The sequence below is a fragment of the Perna viridis genome, chromosome 3, assembly GCF_037379345.1.
Source record: "Perna viridis isolate PV_CMFRI_1.1 ecotype Kerala chromosome 3, ASM3737934v1, whole genome shotgun sequence".
In the NCBI taxonomy this organism is placed as follows: Eukaryota; Metazoa; Mollusca; class Bivalvia; order Mytilida; family Mytilidae; genus Perna; species Perna viridis.
In genome coordinates, this window is record NC_142447.1 from 49,562,428 (window position 1) to 49,580,631 (window position 18,204).

General features: G+C 32.8%; 1 protein-coding gene across 6 annotated transcripts in view; it reads left to right on the forward strand.

Moving 5' to 3' along the window:
* Positions 1-424: 424 nt before the first annotated feature.
* Positions 425-18,204, forward strand: part of LOC148622730 (protein mono-ADP-ribosyltransferase PARP14-like) — a 42,345-nt gene continuing 24,565 nt past the window's right edge. For 3 of the 6 annotated variants that reach the window (XM_088572862.1, XM_088572863.1, XM_088572867.1), the window contains exons 1-11: positions 2,361-2,424; positions 3,619-3,833; positions 4,067-5,291; positions 7,789-8,043; positions 8,352-8,585; positions 9,646-11,373; positions 13,225-13,659; positions 14,443-14,708; positions 15,853-16,086; positions 16,941-17,162; positions 17,903-17,960. In XM_088572862.1, the coding sequence (XP_088428988.1) occupies positions 2,373-2,424; positions 3,619-3,833; positions 4,067-5,291; positions 7,789-8,043; positions 8,352-8,585; positions 9,646-11,373; positions 13,225-13,659; positions 14,443-14,708; positions 15,853-16,086; positions 16,941-17,162; positions 17,903-17,960 (4,924 nt within the window). In that variant the 5' untranslated portion in view covers positions 2,361-2,372. Of the gene's footprint in view, positions 681-726; positions 847-2,360; positions 2,425-3,618; positions 3,834-4,066; positions 5,292-7,788; positions 8,044-8,351; positions 8,586-9,645; positions 11,374-13,224; positions 13,660-14,442; positions 14,709-15,852; positions 16,087-16,940; positions 17,163-17,902; positions 17,961-18,204 lie in introns of those variants that run through there. The other 3 variants (XM_088572865.1, XM_088572864.1, XM_088572866.1) reach the window with 3 other exon arrangements.

The window sequence follows — 18,204 nt, forward strand, 5'->3', positions numbered from 1 at the left end:
AGCCTATGGGGCAAAGAATACAAGACTGAGACCTTATTATAGGTTACAGACCACCAATTCAACCAATGAGCATTTGGAACGTAGGCAAAAATAGTCCTACGCAGAAATTACCCCTGTTCCTCGTAGTGCTGTGAAAAAAGTTCTCATCTCATTTAAAAAATTTAAACAGTTTCTGAAAGGAAAAACATTTCTGTACATTTTATAGGTGCATTTTGCTTCTTGTGATGTGAAGCCTAATCTCCATAATGATTTTTAAATATACCCCTATCTTGTGTAAACACTGGGATTTCCCATGCTATTTATAGACCCTTCACTTCCGGTGGCCAGTAGTGCACTGCAAGTCTGCTAACCCCACGTGCCATTCTGAGGATTGTGAGCTGACATATGTAGAATCATGCTGATATATAGTCCTCTGCAGGTTAAAGTTAAGGTAAAGTCCAGAGAAGCCATTGAATATTGTGAAATTAGCATAGAAGCCTATGGGAAGTGGAATTAGTGGTTTTTAGCCTATATGTTGTACATGTGACTGTTAGTCGTGTTATTTACATATCGGGTTCGAATATGACGAACTAATTTTGACAGCTTCAAAACCGAAAGTAGGAAACTTTGTGAAAACGTCGAAAATACTTCGAAAAAAAAATGGATTAAAGTGTTGTTACGAAGAACCATTAAAGATGTAGGTATATACAAATATAGCTGCGAAACGTAGCTCTAACTATTTTTTTTGTATTTTCTTAACGTTAGATCGCAAAATCAAAAAAAAAAAGAAAAAGAAAAAGATCACGAGGCTGTGACGAGCTGGTGTCTTCTCACTTAGCCAACATTTTGTATTTCAGGTACCTACAGGTAATTAAATTCATGTAGGCTAGGTGAAACTTTGCAATTGTTTTTACTGCAATTATTTAATTGATTGGGGCCTCTTCCATGGGGACTATAATAATTATTCAAGGTAAATGTGTCAATTTGTTGAGGTTTTTTTTTATAATATGCAGGGGTTTGATAGAAAAAAGTAATATATATATATATATATTTATATTTTTTTATTTCAGAAATAATAATTGATCAAATCACAATTTCAAGCAATAAAACATAACAACATGTTTTTATATTAAAGCAATGGTATTTTTTTATAATCAGCACTATATTCATATAAAAAATTTGTCTGCATGTTATTACATTTAATGTATATAGCTGATAGAACATCCCAGGACATGAATAAAATGTGCCATCACCAAACTCTGTTTGTGAGTTGCATAACAGTTCCAAGTTGTTGTCTGTAGCAAACACTAACATTCGCTGTTGTTGGTGTTGTCTATTAGAAGAAAGCGATCACCGGCTGGTGTGTTTTTGAAGTTTTCATCGAGGTCTATATCAGCCTGAGTTTTTGGTAGCTTTGGTAGCACCTTAGAACGGCTTCTGTAGAGTGCAGCTTTACAACTTTCAAAGGTCGGAATTTTCTCTATCATCTCATTGACATCATCGTCAAACTCATTATTACAAAGACTACTAAGCTCCTCATCAAAAATGGAAGGTATTGGTGACACCTCTTCCCTGCAACGCTTTTTTACTTTATTAATAAAGGCTGCTGCTGCTAAACCAATGCTATCTGAGTCATGGTTGTGATTGTTGTTTATGGTAACAGGAACATTATGTAGTGTTGTCAGAGTAGCAGGACATTGACGTGAGATGCATCTCCAGTAGCAACGGTCGTTGCGTCTAGTTTTTATTGAATATTTGTAACCATTATGAAGCAAATAATGACCACCGCGGCCATTTTCAAGAAAGTCTATGTGTACTTGAGCGTTAGCCATGAGAACTGAAATGATAAATCTGCTAGTTGGCCCCACATTTATATACTCTTCCATAGCATCCCAAGCTATAGTGAGTATGCATCTGTCAAGTAGAGTGGTGCAAGCTGAACATATCTTATCTTTAATTATTTTAATTTATATTAATTAATATCAATTAATAATAATTATTCTCAATTAAGAATAGCAGTCATTTCATTTTATTAAATTTTATTTACAGAATTTAAAAATTAAACTTATATTTTTTTATTTTTATATTTGAAATATATATATTTATATATTTTTTTTTAAAGATAATTAAAAAATGTTTTGTGTTATTTTATAAATACTTTTAAAAATATATCATTAATATTTTTTTTTTATTTTACCCAACATAAATGTAGCCCTTTGGGTGGCCTCAATAAAACAGTTATAAAAACAATATTTCTAAATGTTATTTTAACACCCCAATTACCTATGTTGGCCAGATGAGACTATCAATTTTCAAAATGTTGGCTAAGTGAGAATGAACCGACGAGCTATGATTTCGCAGCTAATACAAATACAAATACAAATACTTTGTATATGATGTACTTTGAGACAAGTTTGGGGTATACAATCTGCTGTCAGTCATATGGTACATTCCAGTATTGTTTTGTTAATTTTATTTTCACTTTCATTTCTGCATCATGGTAATACGAGTTCGAAGTTTCAATTTAGAAGAAAATTTAGGAGGGGATTCAGTGTTCAGGAATTTTCTAATGCTGTTGAAAGGCTGAAAGTATATTGATACTATATCTTGTGACTATGGTTATGGAAATGGAATCATTTTCTATATTTTAGGACTTAATACTACATAATTATTTAAACAACATCCTTATTCTTGTGTCTCAATAGTCAATATGGTGTGGTCATCAAAGGCAGATTCTAGAATATGGGAGGGGTAGGGTGCAATGACTTGCCAAATGTAGAGGTGTTCACCATCACCTGTCAGTGATTTTCTTTCATTTTTCTTAAAAAAAGCCATGAGGGCTTCTGTTGGTTCTGCAGGCCTTGATCTGCTTTTGTTCCAAATTTGCCCTAGTTTTGAACTTTAGGAAAAAATGTTTTTCAAAGTTTGAAAGCTTTATTTAAAGTACACTTAAAACATCACAACACAAGCTCTAATGCCCTTTTAAAACTGACTTAAAGCAAAGGCAAAATAGGTATGTAGTCTATTGTAAAAACTCAAATTTGGAACAGTTACAATGAAATGGGAACAACCTTTCATTATCCCACTATTTGAATTTTTCACTGAATAATATACTTTAAAAATTGTAAGAGTAATCAAGGGAACCAAGGTTATAGCGGTAATCAAAAGAATTTAATCCAGGGACAAAGACCAGACATGGAAAATAGACATTCACAACCAAGAACATAAAGTAACTAAAATCATACATACAAAGTAACAAAAGTAAATGAGCAACTCGGACTCCACTAAAAACTGGGAGCATGGACCAGGTGCACCGGTAGGGTAAGCATCCTCTGCTTTTCTAAAGAGTGAATAACAAAAAGATGGTCAAGAGTGTCCAAGAACACCTAGATTTAATTAGTGTGTGGAACTTGTTCCATGCAAGAATTAAATCTTGCGACTTTCTTGGTAATTTATTTAAACAAAACCCTTTGTCTCTGTAATGATACAGAGTACTGGTAGTATCATGCTAAAATCCACGAATAGAAGCATCCTAGATTGAACTTTACTGAATCATCTAGAATTCTTATAGCATATTCCTAATAATCTAGTTTAATTACATTTTATACTGATTGACATAGCATTTTATGTTTGTTTCAGATGTTTATAAGCAATATGTCTATATCCAGAGGTTATTAAGGGGGTTAACTGTAATAAAGATGGAGGGTAGTAATGGTGAAAAAGAAGTTCAGAGTGCACAATATACTATAAGTGACTCAACAAGTAGTTCTGATGAAGATGGACCTGATGTTTATGTTCCTACATTCACCATTCCATTTGACAGTGTTACATTGGGTGAAACTTCAGCTACTAGGGTACTAATTTAGTTGTACTATTTACTAATCTCATAGAAAATAAATGAGTAAATGATGTTGAATTCTTGATGATAAAACCTTGATTTATGTGTAGTTCTGAAACTTTTACTGGTACACAAAAAAGATTTTTATCAATTAAATGATATTTGTATACATTGTAGTTTAAAATATAGATAAATATATATATACACTTTTCAAAACTATTATGTTATATCAAAGATATTTCTTTTTAGAGTGATGATTTTGATGATAAATTGGTTCACCAGTCTAGTACCCTTAACGAAAATATCCAACCAGAGAATGCCATTTCCATCTGCAATCAACTCCAGCTTGAACTTCAGAAAGATAGAATCACCATTCAGCAAGTTGATAAAGAAGATCGTGTTATTTCCTCTAGAACTGCAAAATATAAAAACAGAATGTTAATTGATGAGGACATTGAAACTGATACAGGACTGCCCCATTACAGGAATATGAAACCTGTTAATAATGCTTCAGTTTCACAAGGAAATGTTAACAATGATGGAGAGATAGATATAGATATTGAAACTTGTAGTCATAAGGAAGAACTTACAGTTTTAGAGAACACTGGTTCACCTGTTGATTTTAGCGGAGGTAGTATTGTCACAGAGAGAGAAGTACAAAATACTAACCTTGCTTTTTGTGACAACAGTGTGGGTAAGGAAGTAGGGTTGAAACATGCTGACCAAGTATTGACAGAGGAGAAAAATAGAAATAAAGAACAAACAGTGAAATCAAATATGGAAGGAGAAACCAGTGAAGAAGCAGCAACCTTTGAGAGGACAGTAGACACACTGCATGGAAATGAAATGCCATATGATACCAAAGTGGAGACAAACAATTTAGGGAATTTATATCCTGATATATCTAGTGACGGACAGTACATATCTGACAGTCCTCAATCACAGCCGCCATTCATTAGACCACGGAGTTCACCTTACTATCCATACCGTAACTACTATGCCAGACCATCAGGTGCTTACCCTCCTTATCCATACCATATACTCCCAGTGCAACCGATGTATGGTGGACTATACTTGCCAACTGGTGTACAGACAAGTAACCAGGTTTCAATTACTGCAGAAGTAGATAGTTCAATTGATAATGATTACAGAACTTCAAAATCAGAACCCTTGAATAGAAGAAACCAGTTGGAGGAAGTGGAAAAGAAAGCTTATCAAAGTGGATATGATGAAGAAGTTGTTCCAAGGGGAGGTCATCAGTTATATCCTAACTTACAGCCTGACGCTTATGAATCTGATCCAAAGACCAGTTCAGGGGGAAGTAAAATTGTTATTACATTTACTGGGGAAATATCTGAAGATACTTTATCTTACTACTTCGATAATACCAGAAAGTCTGGTGGAGGAGACATTGAGTCTTTAGATGTCAGTTCTGAAACTGGGATTGCTGTTATTGAATTTAAGGCTAAAGAGGGTAAGTATTTTTAGCAAATGTCTTTGGTTTAGAGTACCAGTGGTACCTGTGTGACCTTAGAACACATTTACATGCCAATGAAACATTAAAAATGAAACATTCAATTCTTATAACATTTGACAGGTTTCTCTTCTTTAATTTCATCCTGATTCGTGATGAATAACACTGTTTTAGTTATTTATTTGATTTTTAAAGATTACAATACACAATATCAATAAAAGTAGTCTGGTAATTTTGGCCATGGCCTATACAAATAGCTGGAAATGTGTTTTAACTCCTAAAGATTCATTTATAAAGCCAATTATTCAATGAGAATAGTGTTTTTTAATGATATACACAGTAAAAATAATTATGATTTTTTGATATGATGTGCTTCAAAGGTCTATAGACCACAGCTATGATAAAACTTTGATAAACATATGACAGAAGTCAAAGATATATGACAGTCTTATTTCCGACATCAAAAATAAGGTTTACCCCAGACTTGACTTTTTATGAGCAACTCGGCGGGTGTTTTAGAGAAGCAGAGGACGCTTACCCTACCGGTGCACCTGGTCGATGCTCCCAGTTTTTAGTGGAGTCCGAGTTGCTCATTTACTTTTGTTACTTTGTATGTATGATTTTAGTTACTTTATGTTCTTTGTTGTGTATGTCTGTTTTCCATGTCTGGTCTTTGTCCTTGGATTACATTCTTTTGATTACCGCTATAACCTTGGTTCCCTTGATTACTCTTTTACCCAATTTTACAGACAATTCTGTTGACAAACGGTCGATATTTTATGCAACATAGAAGCTGCATCTTTTGAAAAATATGAAAAAACTAGTTCTGTTAGAATTGAAATAATTCACAAAAACAGACTGGCCATTATTGGTATTTATGTCAATATTTAACCCCTTGCTATAGCTTAGGTTGGAATTATGCAAACATAATTGGCAAGTCAATGGTAAAACTGTCATAAATGGAGTTTCTTTGTTTTATTTCCTAACTATATATCACTGTTGCTCTTGTTTCTGTCTTAGAGTCCTCATCTTTTAGGAATAAAAGGCTGAAAAGTAGCAAAATTTACAAACATTTATCATGATTCTGTACTAATTTTTTAACAAAAGCGTACAGATCTAAGTGAAATTGTACCACAAGGATACATACCACAAAAGACAGACTGTGATTGGTTTTGGGGGTTATATTTATAGTGTTTTAGAATTTACATAATGTAGGTTTGAAAGGGCAAAAATAAGCATTTTCTTTTACATAGTATATATAGCTTATTTCTTACCTATTTCAATGGGATTCACTCTCTTAAAACAGAGTTCCTTGATGTGCTTAATCTAACAGTATATTTGGGCTCCTCTTCCATGCTGGTAAAAAAAATAATCACAGACCAAATAAACTGTATTTGATATCAACTAAAATTTAATTCTAGGGAATCTTTGATCTCATCAAACTTGAATGAATGTTGTGTCTATACTTGCCCCAACCATTTACGATACATCCTCTGGGGTCATATCAAGCTGCATCATGTAAAATTTTATTTTAGTTGCAGTCAAATAAAACATTATAATGGTACAGGACACTTTTTTTCTGTACTTATACACACAATGATCACAAATGTACAGTCAAATCTCAGCATGAAGTTTTCACTGTTTCCATGATTCTGTTGCTTTAAAAATAGACTTACTTTTTCTCACAAAAGAGACAAGAAAAACCAAATCTTTAGCTGTGTAAGATCTTTTCTAACCCACTGTTTGAGATAACTTGCACTTTCCCTTAAAAAAAATGGCACAACTGAATAAAGAGAATGGTCATATCTTACCAATATTGATTTTGTGTTTGAAAATTCTTTTAAAATGATAATTTTTTATCTACATAAATAATATAGAACAGCCAGTGATTGATTATTTCTTGCAGTTTGTTTTGAAGTTTCACACCTGGTCATGGCGTATCACTGGGCTAATACATCACAATCAGCTATAAGATGCAGGTTATTTCAATTGAAATATTTTATTGGAAATTTAACTCCAACGGGGAAATCAAACACCCACTGTTCTCTTGCAAGATTGGAAAATCTCAGACCTTGGATAAAATTTAATAGTTCTTTAACTCAGCAGAGAGAATCTTTAAAGAAGATTAAATCCTCCGATGTCTGAGATTTCCATACCCTGAACTTGTACAGGTGTTAGATTCTAATATCTTAAATTTAATTTTATAACAACATTCTGACATACAACAAAAGTATTCATATCACCTCTACAAGTACATTAGTACTTAATACTTTCTAGTTTGTTTTATACTTGTGCCCCACTATGCCAGTTACCAGTAATAGTTTTTTGTCAAGTCTTTATGTAGTACTGGCAACTGTTGTTGGGGCAGTTGGATAGCAGTATTTTAGCTCGTCTGTGTTGAAATTGTTAAATTATTGAAACTGGTAGATATTTAAATTTTCAGTTTCTCTGTTGCATGATAAATAATTTAAAAAATTTTGCTTCTTTTATTATTAAGCTGCAAAGAATGTTTTAAAGAATAATTCAGTACACAGAGTATCCAATGTGGACCTAACCATCCACGTGATAGAAACTGACAATGATCTAGATAATGTTATAGAACAGAGTATGGTGTTTGTTAAGGGTTTAAAACCGACCACATCAGAGGATTGCTTGAGAGATTGTATGGAGGTTAGGGCCAACTCAGAACCAACACAAATTACATATGGAACAGACAGAAAATGTGCTATCATTATGTTTGAGGAAAAAATTGGTACGATGGTGTGAATAATTACCTAACTATCAATGAGGATAAAATTAAGAATTTCTGTATTATTTAGATAACTGCACATTCTTATTCATTAACAACAATAAATCTACCATTCATTAAGACCTTTTTTCCCTTTTGATAAAGAATAGAATTAGACAGAGGAGGCTATAGACATCAAATACAAAGACTTGTTATTGTAACTTTTTAGTGGCATTCTACATCATCTTATTAACAAAGTGTTTGTTCATGATTTTTGCATGGGTATTTTTTTTTGTTACCAGTACTTTCTCAGTTATGTGTTTGATTTGTAGATTTTATGAGTCTTGAAGTAGCCTGTGGTAGGAAGCCATTAGAAGGGAACAAACTGTCCGTATTCAGAGTACCTGTTACAAGTTGTGTACTGGTATCCAATATAGCATCAAAAATGACCAGGGATACAGTTCGATATTATTTTGAGAATGAAAGGAAAAGTGGTGGTGATGATGATGCAGAAATTATGGAATACAATGGCTTTTCTTGTGTTATCAGATTTCCATCACCACAAGGTTGGTATAATCTAGATTACTTGTGTATTACATCATATTTTGTAAAAATGCTGTGGAATCATTTTTGACCTTAGCCATTACATGTACTTGACACTCTAATGCTACCCTTCCTTTCTTGTTTTGGTCTTACAGTTTTGTATCTTTAATTCCTGGTTAATTCTTTTATAGCTTTTTATGAGACTTTCAGGGAATGATATTGTTCACCTACTACAAAATGTAATTAGATTTAATTTTATGTTTAATTAGTTTTAGGATCAAATAGAAATTGTAGAAAGTATATGTGTGAACATACATAATATAACATAGCAGATTTGCTAACAGTTATTCTAGTATTAATTCTGAAATAATTAAATTATATCCCATAGATAATATATTTGTATCACGTAAGTTGTTTTAAATGAAAATAAGATTACTTTACAAATTTTGATAAAATAAATGGTTTATTTTAGATAAACCTGATTATCTGCTGCTGTTATTATGTTATCATTAAAATAAAAATTGATACAGAGAGAATCAATTAGAGGATTGTTTTGTATTATTGGTTAGATAATTGGGTATGTGAACCTGGGTTCTTGGGTTCGTTTACCCTGAATAAACCCTGAATAATCTAACCAAAAATTGAAAACAATTCTTATATTTTAATTTGAAACACAATAGATAACAAAAATTGAAATAAAAGAAATTGTTCATCTAATATGAAATTGACATTTTTATATGTGGATCAATTCTGTCATTGTCATCAATGGAAAGTACCATTTTTAGTTTACATTTATATTTTTAGTGTATTGAGATACCACTGATGTAGTTCTGTGGTTAGTGGGTGTGTTTAAAAGTTAGGTTATATATATGTAATGAACAGTGTTACACTGAACTATTCAGATTTCACAGAAATTAATATATTCAGAGATTATAATTAAAAAAAAATGGATAAAATGTTAACGAATGAACAAAAACATCCAATTGAAATGTTAAACAATACTAGTTTTAGTCTTTGTGAAATATAAAGATATTTTTTCACCAATTTAAGCACTTTCTAGTTTTCATTCATTTCATTTTTCAGTGGCAAGAAGAGTTTGTAGGAGGAAGCATGTAATGAAGGACTTTCAGTTAAATGTAAGTCTGTACTATGTGTTTCTAAGAAGTCACTTGGTTGTTCCTGATTTGCCAGGGCCAGAATTTTTTTGTGCTGATTTAAACATTCTTAAGTTTATAAAAAACTCACCAAAAGTTAAAGAAGAGTTTGAATGTGAGCTAAGTAAGCTGAATGGTTGCATAATTTGGCCTGAAGATTTGGAAAATGATGATGTCAGAATTGAATGTGAACTTGATTTATCAATTTCTGAAGATCAAATGAAAGCTACTTCATGGCCATCAGATATAAATAATTTTACTGAACAGTTTAAATCATCTTTAACAACAATGAAAATGACAACCATTGAAGCCTGTTGGAAAACTGTCAAAAAGGAACTTAGATCAGTTGATATTTCTGATCCTGAAAGAGTAGGTGTATTTTTAGACAAAGATAGCTTTGCCATTGTGCTGGTAGGAGACAAAGGAATAGTAAAAGAACTTTGTCAAACTGTGAAAATCATCATATCTGATTCAGAAAGAAAAGTGTTGGCTTTAGATAACTCTTCATCAAAAATTATTTCCTTTAAAATCTACAAACTCCAGCTTTTATGGTTGTTAAAGTACTTCGACAAGGTGAAGATGACCTATCCTGACGTTAATGCTGAGTGCAATCTGGAAAAGAAGGAAGTAAACCTTACTGGACCTGTAGAATCTATGCAGGCAGCAGAGTTATTTCTTAGGGAGTCTGCTAACTCCTTTGTGAATGAATCCTTTAAAATGAGCAAATATAAAAAGGAGTTACTCTTCAAAAAGGTATCTCGAGAGATTTGGTACAATGAGTGTAAAACAAAACAAATAATGGCCACCTGGAATGTTGAACGTGGACATACAACATGTCAGATGTATGCTCGTACTAAAAAGGAGGCAGATCGTGCTATCATTTGTATGGAGGATCTGTTCTTAGAAGATGAGTTTCTAGTTGAAGATCAATATGACACATTTATCACATCTATGGAGTGGAAAGAACTTGTGAATACACTTGAAAGGAGGAATGAAAAGTGCTTTACTGTTCACACTGACAATAGAAGAATTCAGATGGCAGCCATTAAGTACATTTTTCATGAGATCAAATCAGAAATAGAGAGAGAAATAGAAAAGTTTTCTAAACTTTATGGAAAAGACACAGTAACAGTTCATTGTGATAAAGGTGTCCATATGTTTCTCATACATGTTGGTCAGAATAATGTACAAGCTATTGAAATGCCACTGAAAAAAATGGATGTCAAAATTAGAGGCAGTGACAAAGACTTTAGTTTTAAAATTACTGGAAATAAAACTGGAGTTGCCATAGCAAAAAGTAAATTCGAAAATTTAATAAATAAAATACATTCAGATAAGTACAAGATAGAATCTTTTGGTATAAGGGAATACTTTTCAAGTACATGTGGCAAAAGAGAAACCATTGACATTGGCAAAAGAAATTCATGTATAGTTCTTCATGAATCAGAATATTCTAAACAGAAAGCAAAAACAGGTCAGAAGGGGACAAAATCATGGTCTCCTGAATTTAAGAAGAAAGAATTCCAGCATGATGCTGATCATAAGATATACTTGATGCAGACTGATATAACTAAGCTTGAGGTTGATGCCATTGTAAATGCTGCTAACAATGATTTAGACCATTGTGGAGGACTGGCTAAAGCTGTAGTTGATGCTGGTAAGATATAATAACATGGTATTTTTGGCTGTGTACTAAATTTACATATTGTCATTTTATTCTTATTCCAATCATAGTTAAAACAAGAAGTTATTGCTCATGTTGCTGATAACATTACAAGATTAATGTTGACTATAGGGGAACAAATCCTGAAATATATCCCTCTTCTCAATTTGGTGTGGATGCATATTGTTTTTGTTCTGTACGTCCTTTTGTCTGGTTGTCTGTGGCACATTTTGTCAGTGCAACTTCTCTAGTTGAAAAGAATTTCATGAAACTTAGTAGGTTTTTATGCATATTATCAGTATATATTGATACCCTAAAGTTTTTGTTAGTTGTGTCTTTAAAAGAATAGGAAATTTAAATTTAAAAGATGGAATTTGTGGTAGATCATACATATTTCATGGAGCATTTTTTTCTTTCACCGTGCTTAATCATGCAGACATACTTACATGTCTTCAATTCACTATTGGTGTTTGAAATGGTGTAAAAATATAATGTTTTAATTATTTTTAAGGAATTTTTGACAAACAATTTTGTATGATAAAACTACAATCATTAATTGTAAAAATCCTCATTCAAGGAGATATATTTTTTTCAAAGGGGAGATAATTTACAGAAAAATTTTCTTTAGAAATGTTTGTTTGTTGGGGTTTAACATCCGAGCAGCAATATCTTTAGAAATGTAGTGGGAATTTTTTGTTTTTTTAATATTACAAGAAAAAGAGTTCAGTGACCTCATATTTTCTTTTTGAAATATGAAAGAATGTCAGTTAAGTGTTCTTTATATAAAGTTACATGTATAAGAAATTGTTTACACTATTTTTACCTGCCCTGCCAAAGGTGGAAGCAGGTCTAGTAGTTGAGTCACTCTGTCCATCCATTCACTTCAGCTTGTCATTGCAACTCCTCTGAAACTGCTCATGAGTAATTCCTGAAAGTTGAAATATAGCAAGAATGTAGTTGTCCATATTATCTGGATAATTATGATTCTTCAGTTTTTATGGGAGTTATAGCCCTTTGAACTTACATATTTATCATAAATCATCATGTATCAGCTTGTGATTATAATTACTCTGAAACTACTCACCAGAATTTAATGAAACTTGATATTTAGCAAGAATATCATATGTAGTTGCACATACTTTCAGGAAATTTTGATTCTCTAATTTTTATTGGAGTTATACCCCTTTGAACTTAGATATTTACTGAAAATCATCATGTCATTGCAGCTCCTCTTAATCTACCAAACAGAATTTATAAAATTTGATATGTAGCAAGAACACCATAGATGTATGTGCATATTATTAGAAAATTTTGATTCTCTAATTTTTATGGGAATTATGTTCCGTAGTTCTGTACATCTGTCCAACACACTTTTTTTTCGGTGCATTTTCCTCAGCAAATATAAATCACAGCTTCAGTACGATGCAAGGTCTAGACATCGATTGGTCTAGCTTGTTTTTTAATAGTTTGTAAAATAGTGAAAGTTCCCTACAGAATCTTTATAAAGTTTTGCAAAAACAATTGCTTTTGTTAAGGTTCAGTTATGTTGAGTTTGGTGACCTTTGTTTTTTACAGTAAATTGTAAGGTTGATCATTCAAGGTCATCTTTGAAAAAAATTAGGAAAATCTGTGTACTGGGAATATTAGGTATAATCAACCTTAACAAAAGACATTGTATGTAGTTAATGATAGTACAAGGAAGATTTTCTAGGAGTGATGCCTGTTTGAAATTTTTTACCACAGGACTGGGTAACTTAAGTTTCATAATTAGAACTTATTAAACTCATGGTACAAATGTATGTGATTAAAACAAGTACATGTGTATTTCTATGTTGACTTAAACAGCTGGTAGATCTGTACAGGAAGAGTGTAATGATTTCATTAAAAACAAAGGACCTATAGTGGATGGTGATGCTATGTGTTCTGAACCAGGAAAGCTTCCATGTAAGATGATCATACATGCTGTAGGACCAGTTTGGAAGGGAGGATATGATGGAGAGGAACCATTACTGAAAGCTGCAGTACTACAGTGTCTATATCTGACAGAACAATATAGATATTGTACAGTAGCCATTCCTGCATTGAGTGGAGGTATATTTGGATACCCTCTAGACAAGTGTACATTGACTATTGTAGAGACAATCAAAGAATATTTTAACAAGTATGGCAGTTCAACGACAGTTAATGAGGTTTATTTGTGTGACATCAGCATTGGAACTGTCCAAAAGTTTGATTCAGCTTTAAAAAGAATTTACAATGGAGATAGAGATACTGGTGAAGGTATTGGCCTCTTATTATTTACTTATGAATACTGGAAAACAATTTTAAAAAAAAGTCATTGCAGATCTTCAGAATAAAATTACATGCAAAGATCTTTTCTATGTTCACTATGTTAAAAAACTGGAATTTATAAGCAATATGATTGTTCAATAGAATATTTTGTATATTTGCCTTTGAATTATAACACAAAATTACCATTACAAGAATTATGTTCTAGTAACAAATATTTTCATGATCATTTTTGTAATGTGAATGAGTACTGACTACTTCAAACTACAGAAAATGTATTCAAGATGAGGTATTCTGTCATTCAGACTTGTTCTCAGATTTAAATTTTGAATTTATATCAGGTATTAGATGCTTTATTTTTTTTTGTCCACAGTATAAACAGTGAAAATGAGTACATTGTACCTGTTACGGTACAAAAAATACCCATCTAACAATATTAGTGATTTTGTTACCTGGAATTGACCTCTTAGTACAGGCTGTGTCCCCTAACAAATTATCTCAAAATCATGCAAAATTCACAAAAAATCACAGTTAGCCCCACCTTTTGTGGTTTCCAATTAGTTTATTTTCTTCCCAAATCCACCTTTGAAAAAGAGGAACAAAATCACTGCTGTAAACATCCTACATGTATGTTGACTTCTTAAATATGACATTAATCTGTTATTATTTCTCACAGGATCAAACCAGTTTATTAATTATTTTGTTACTGGAGTGAACCAATAAAATTAAGATGTATATATGGAAAAAGTCTTATCTTAAATTTTCTCTATGCAGGATTACCACCCTTGGAATACCCAGAACCTGATCACAAGCCTAGCAGAGAACAATTTTTAAGATACCCTCACCATACTGAATCATCACCATCCAGACATGATAAGTTACCAAAGGACGAGAGTAGAGATAAACATCGTTACCACAATAGGACTCGAGAGGCTGGGAAAAATAGTCACGAACATCACTATAGCCCTCAGCCTAGAGAGACAGAGTCTGAAGATCATGGCTTTTTTAAAGTGGTGAAGGGGTTATTATCTGAGAGACAGGTTCTTATCTCGTTCTCAGTTATGATTATATACAGTGAAACCTGTCCAAACTGAACCCCTTTTGGACTTTAAAATTTGTTTGGTTTAGACAGGTGTTAGGTTTATGAAGGTTCTAAATATATTTAAATTGATATGTCAGGACTTTTAAACATATACAGTTTAGACAGGTTTTTATACTATTCAGAGCCTGTTTTAGACAGGTTTTTGGACTATTGAAGGCCCACTTTAGATAGGCTTTTGGACTATTCAGGGTCTGGTTTAGACAGGTGTTTTTTGACTTTTCAAGGCCCAGTTTAGACAGGTTTGTTTGACTATTCAGGGCCCAGTTTTGATAGGTTTTTGAGATATTCAAGGCCCAGTTAAGACAGGTTTTTGGACTATTTGGGGCCTGGTTTAGACAGGTTTTTGAACTATTCAAGGCCCAGTTTAGACAGGTTTTTGGACTATTCAGGGCCCAGATTAGACATGTTTTTGGACTATTCAGGGCCTGATTTAGACAGGTTTTGGACTATTCAAGGCCCAGTTTTGACAGGTTTTTGGACTATTCAGGGCTTTGGTTTGGTTTAGACGGTTTTCAGACTATTTACAGTTTGTTTTAGACAGGTTTTTGGACTATTCAGAGTTTGGTTTACTGGTAGAAAGGTTTTTGGACTATTCATGGTTTGGTTTAGACAGGTTTTCAGACCAATTATGTTTTGGTTTAGACAGGTTTTCGTACTTTTGAGGGTTTGATTTAGACAGGTCTCACTGTATACATATATCTATCCCTGAATGTTTCAAAAAGGTGTAACTTGGAATATTATCATTTATATTAACACTGTTTGGGAATTTTCTTCTATCATTTGATTTTTAAATTAAGTAGTTATGTTTTTTGTTAATGATTGGAAACAGTCTTATAACTGTGCTATTGGAAGGCTTTCCCTTGAAATTTAATTTAAAAAAATGCCTGTCCTTGGTAAGTGATATTTCCGACAACATTGATGATGCCCTTATCTGAGGCTTGAGGCATTAACATTTTTAGCAATATCAATGCCCCTTGGGCTGTCAACATAAGCAACTATTGTATAAATAATATTTCTTTGAATATTTTTTCTGTTAAAAGCAGAGGTTTTGCTTGTAAGTTATAAACAAGTTATTGTTGCAGGTTGATGTTATTGTGAATTCTATCGACCAGAACATGGACCTCAACCATGGTCGACTTTCCAAATCTATCCTTCAGGCAGCTGGAGATATAATACAGACAGAGTTATACCAACATATAGATACATTCAAACCATGTCAAACTGTAGCAGTGACATCTGGCGGGAAGTTGCCATGTAGCAAAATTTTCCATGGTGTACTGATGCAGTTTGATGGGACTACTGGGAACAGTGTTAAGGTACAGTTTACTAAAACAGTTTGATGGAATTAGACAGAGCTGTGTTAAGATACAGTGTACTTATACAGTTTGATGGGACTAGTGATGCCAGTGTTAAGGTACTGTGTACTGATACAGTTTGATGGGACTAGAGGGAACAGTGTTAAGGTACAGTGTACTGATACAATATGATAGGAGTAGAGGGAACAGTGTTAAGGTACAGTGTACTGATACAATTTGATGGGACTAGTGGGGCCAGTGTTAAGGTACAGTGTACTTATACAGTTTGGTGGGACTAGTGGGAACAGTGTTAAGATACTGTGTACTGATACAGTTTGATTGGACTAGAGGGAACAGTGTTAAGGTACAGTGTACTGATACAATATGATAGGAGTAGAGGGAACAGTGTTAAGGTACAGTGTACTAATACAGTTTGATGGGACTAGACAGAGCTGTGTTAAGGTACAGTGTACTGATTTAGTTTGATGGTACTAGAGGGAATAGTGTTAAGGTACAGTGTACTGATACAGTTTGATGGGACTAGTTGGACCAGTGTTTAGGTACAGTGTACTGATACAGTTCGATAGGACTAGAGGGAACAGTGTTAAGGTACAGTGTACTGATACAGTTTGATGGGACTAGTGGGAACAGTGTTAAGGTACAGCATACTTTTTACAGTTTGGTGTGACTAGAGGGAACAGTGTTAAGATACAGTGTATTGATACAGTTTCATTAGATAAGTGGGAATGATGATGGTGTGCTTAAATTCCACTAAATAAATGTAAAATTGGCTTTTTTTCTCATATTTGATTGAGTACAGCAGAATTACTGACATGTATTACTTGGTATTGATTATATATCCCATGTATTTGTAGATTCTGGAAAATTTTGTCATCCTTTGTATGATTAAAGCAACTGAGTTAGGACTGTCTACTATAGCTTTCCCAGCTGTCGGGACTGGTGTACTTAGTTTTCCAGCAGATCTTGTGGCCAAGATCATGTTTGATAAAATTCAACATTTCCAGGATAAATGTCCACATTCAACAATTAAATCTGTTGAGTTTGTTATCTATCCAAAAGATACTGCAGCAGTTAATGTAAGTATATGTATTTTCCAAGTTATGAAAATATCATGACTGTAGTAAAGATTTCATAGCAAAATGATATAACTGTATGTTATACATGTAAAAAGAAAAAAATATATATGTTCGAGTTGTGATTTTCATTTTGTGCATCTTTTGGAAATAGTGAACTGCTTCACTAGACACCTGTAACAACATGTATTGCTAGTATATATTGTTTATTACCTGCACTTCTTCATTGTTATAGCTTGTAATTGTTTTTTATAAGAATTATTGACTGGTAATTTTGTCTTTTTATATAATTGTTAATCTCTTATTTATTTTAGAGTAAACTGATAGTTTTTGGTCAGTATGGAGGGTCAACATTTATAGGCTATCAAAAGTTGTCATTATAAAGGGATAACCTAAAAATATAAAATGAAAGTAGAGTTACACAAGCAAAAATGATAAATCTTGATTCATGTAATTAAACAATTCAGGACTTTGATATAAGTTGCTTTATTATTTATCAACCTTTAAAAATGTTATATTCAGCTTGCTTAGCTTGCCTGGTTTGATGAATACAATTGTTTCAAATTTTCTCCAGTGGATAAATCATGACTTTGGTAAGTTGCTATCAGGATTTATATCATGTATATTGGTATTACTGGTTAGTAAAAATCATCGAAAGTCCATAACATACTATATGTACTGAATGATAATTCAGTTTCAATTAGGTGCATTAGTTCAGTTTACACCTTATCAAATATTTTTAGGCTTTTGAAGATAGACTGAAGAAAGTTTCAAGTAAAACCAACACCCAAACTTTTCCAGGTAAGTTTAGTTAGCCAAAAGTAATTTTTTCTTCATATATCATGAACTAAGCAGGATTGGTTATGTCATTTGATCTGCAGATCTGAAGTGAGCATTCACTCTGAGGGAATTTTTTTATGAAATACAACGAGAATGGATATGAGGAATATGTCATAGAGACAACAACTCTATCGGGATGAAGAAGGTCAGACCAAGTTCTACAGCTAGAATTTGTTCTTTTCTGAAGCACTAACTGACAGTTTAA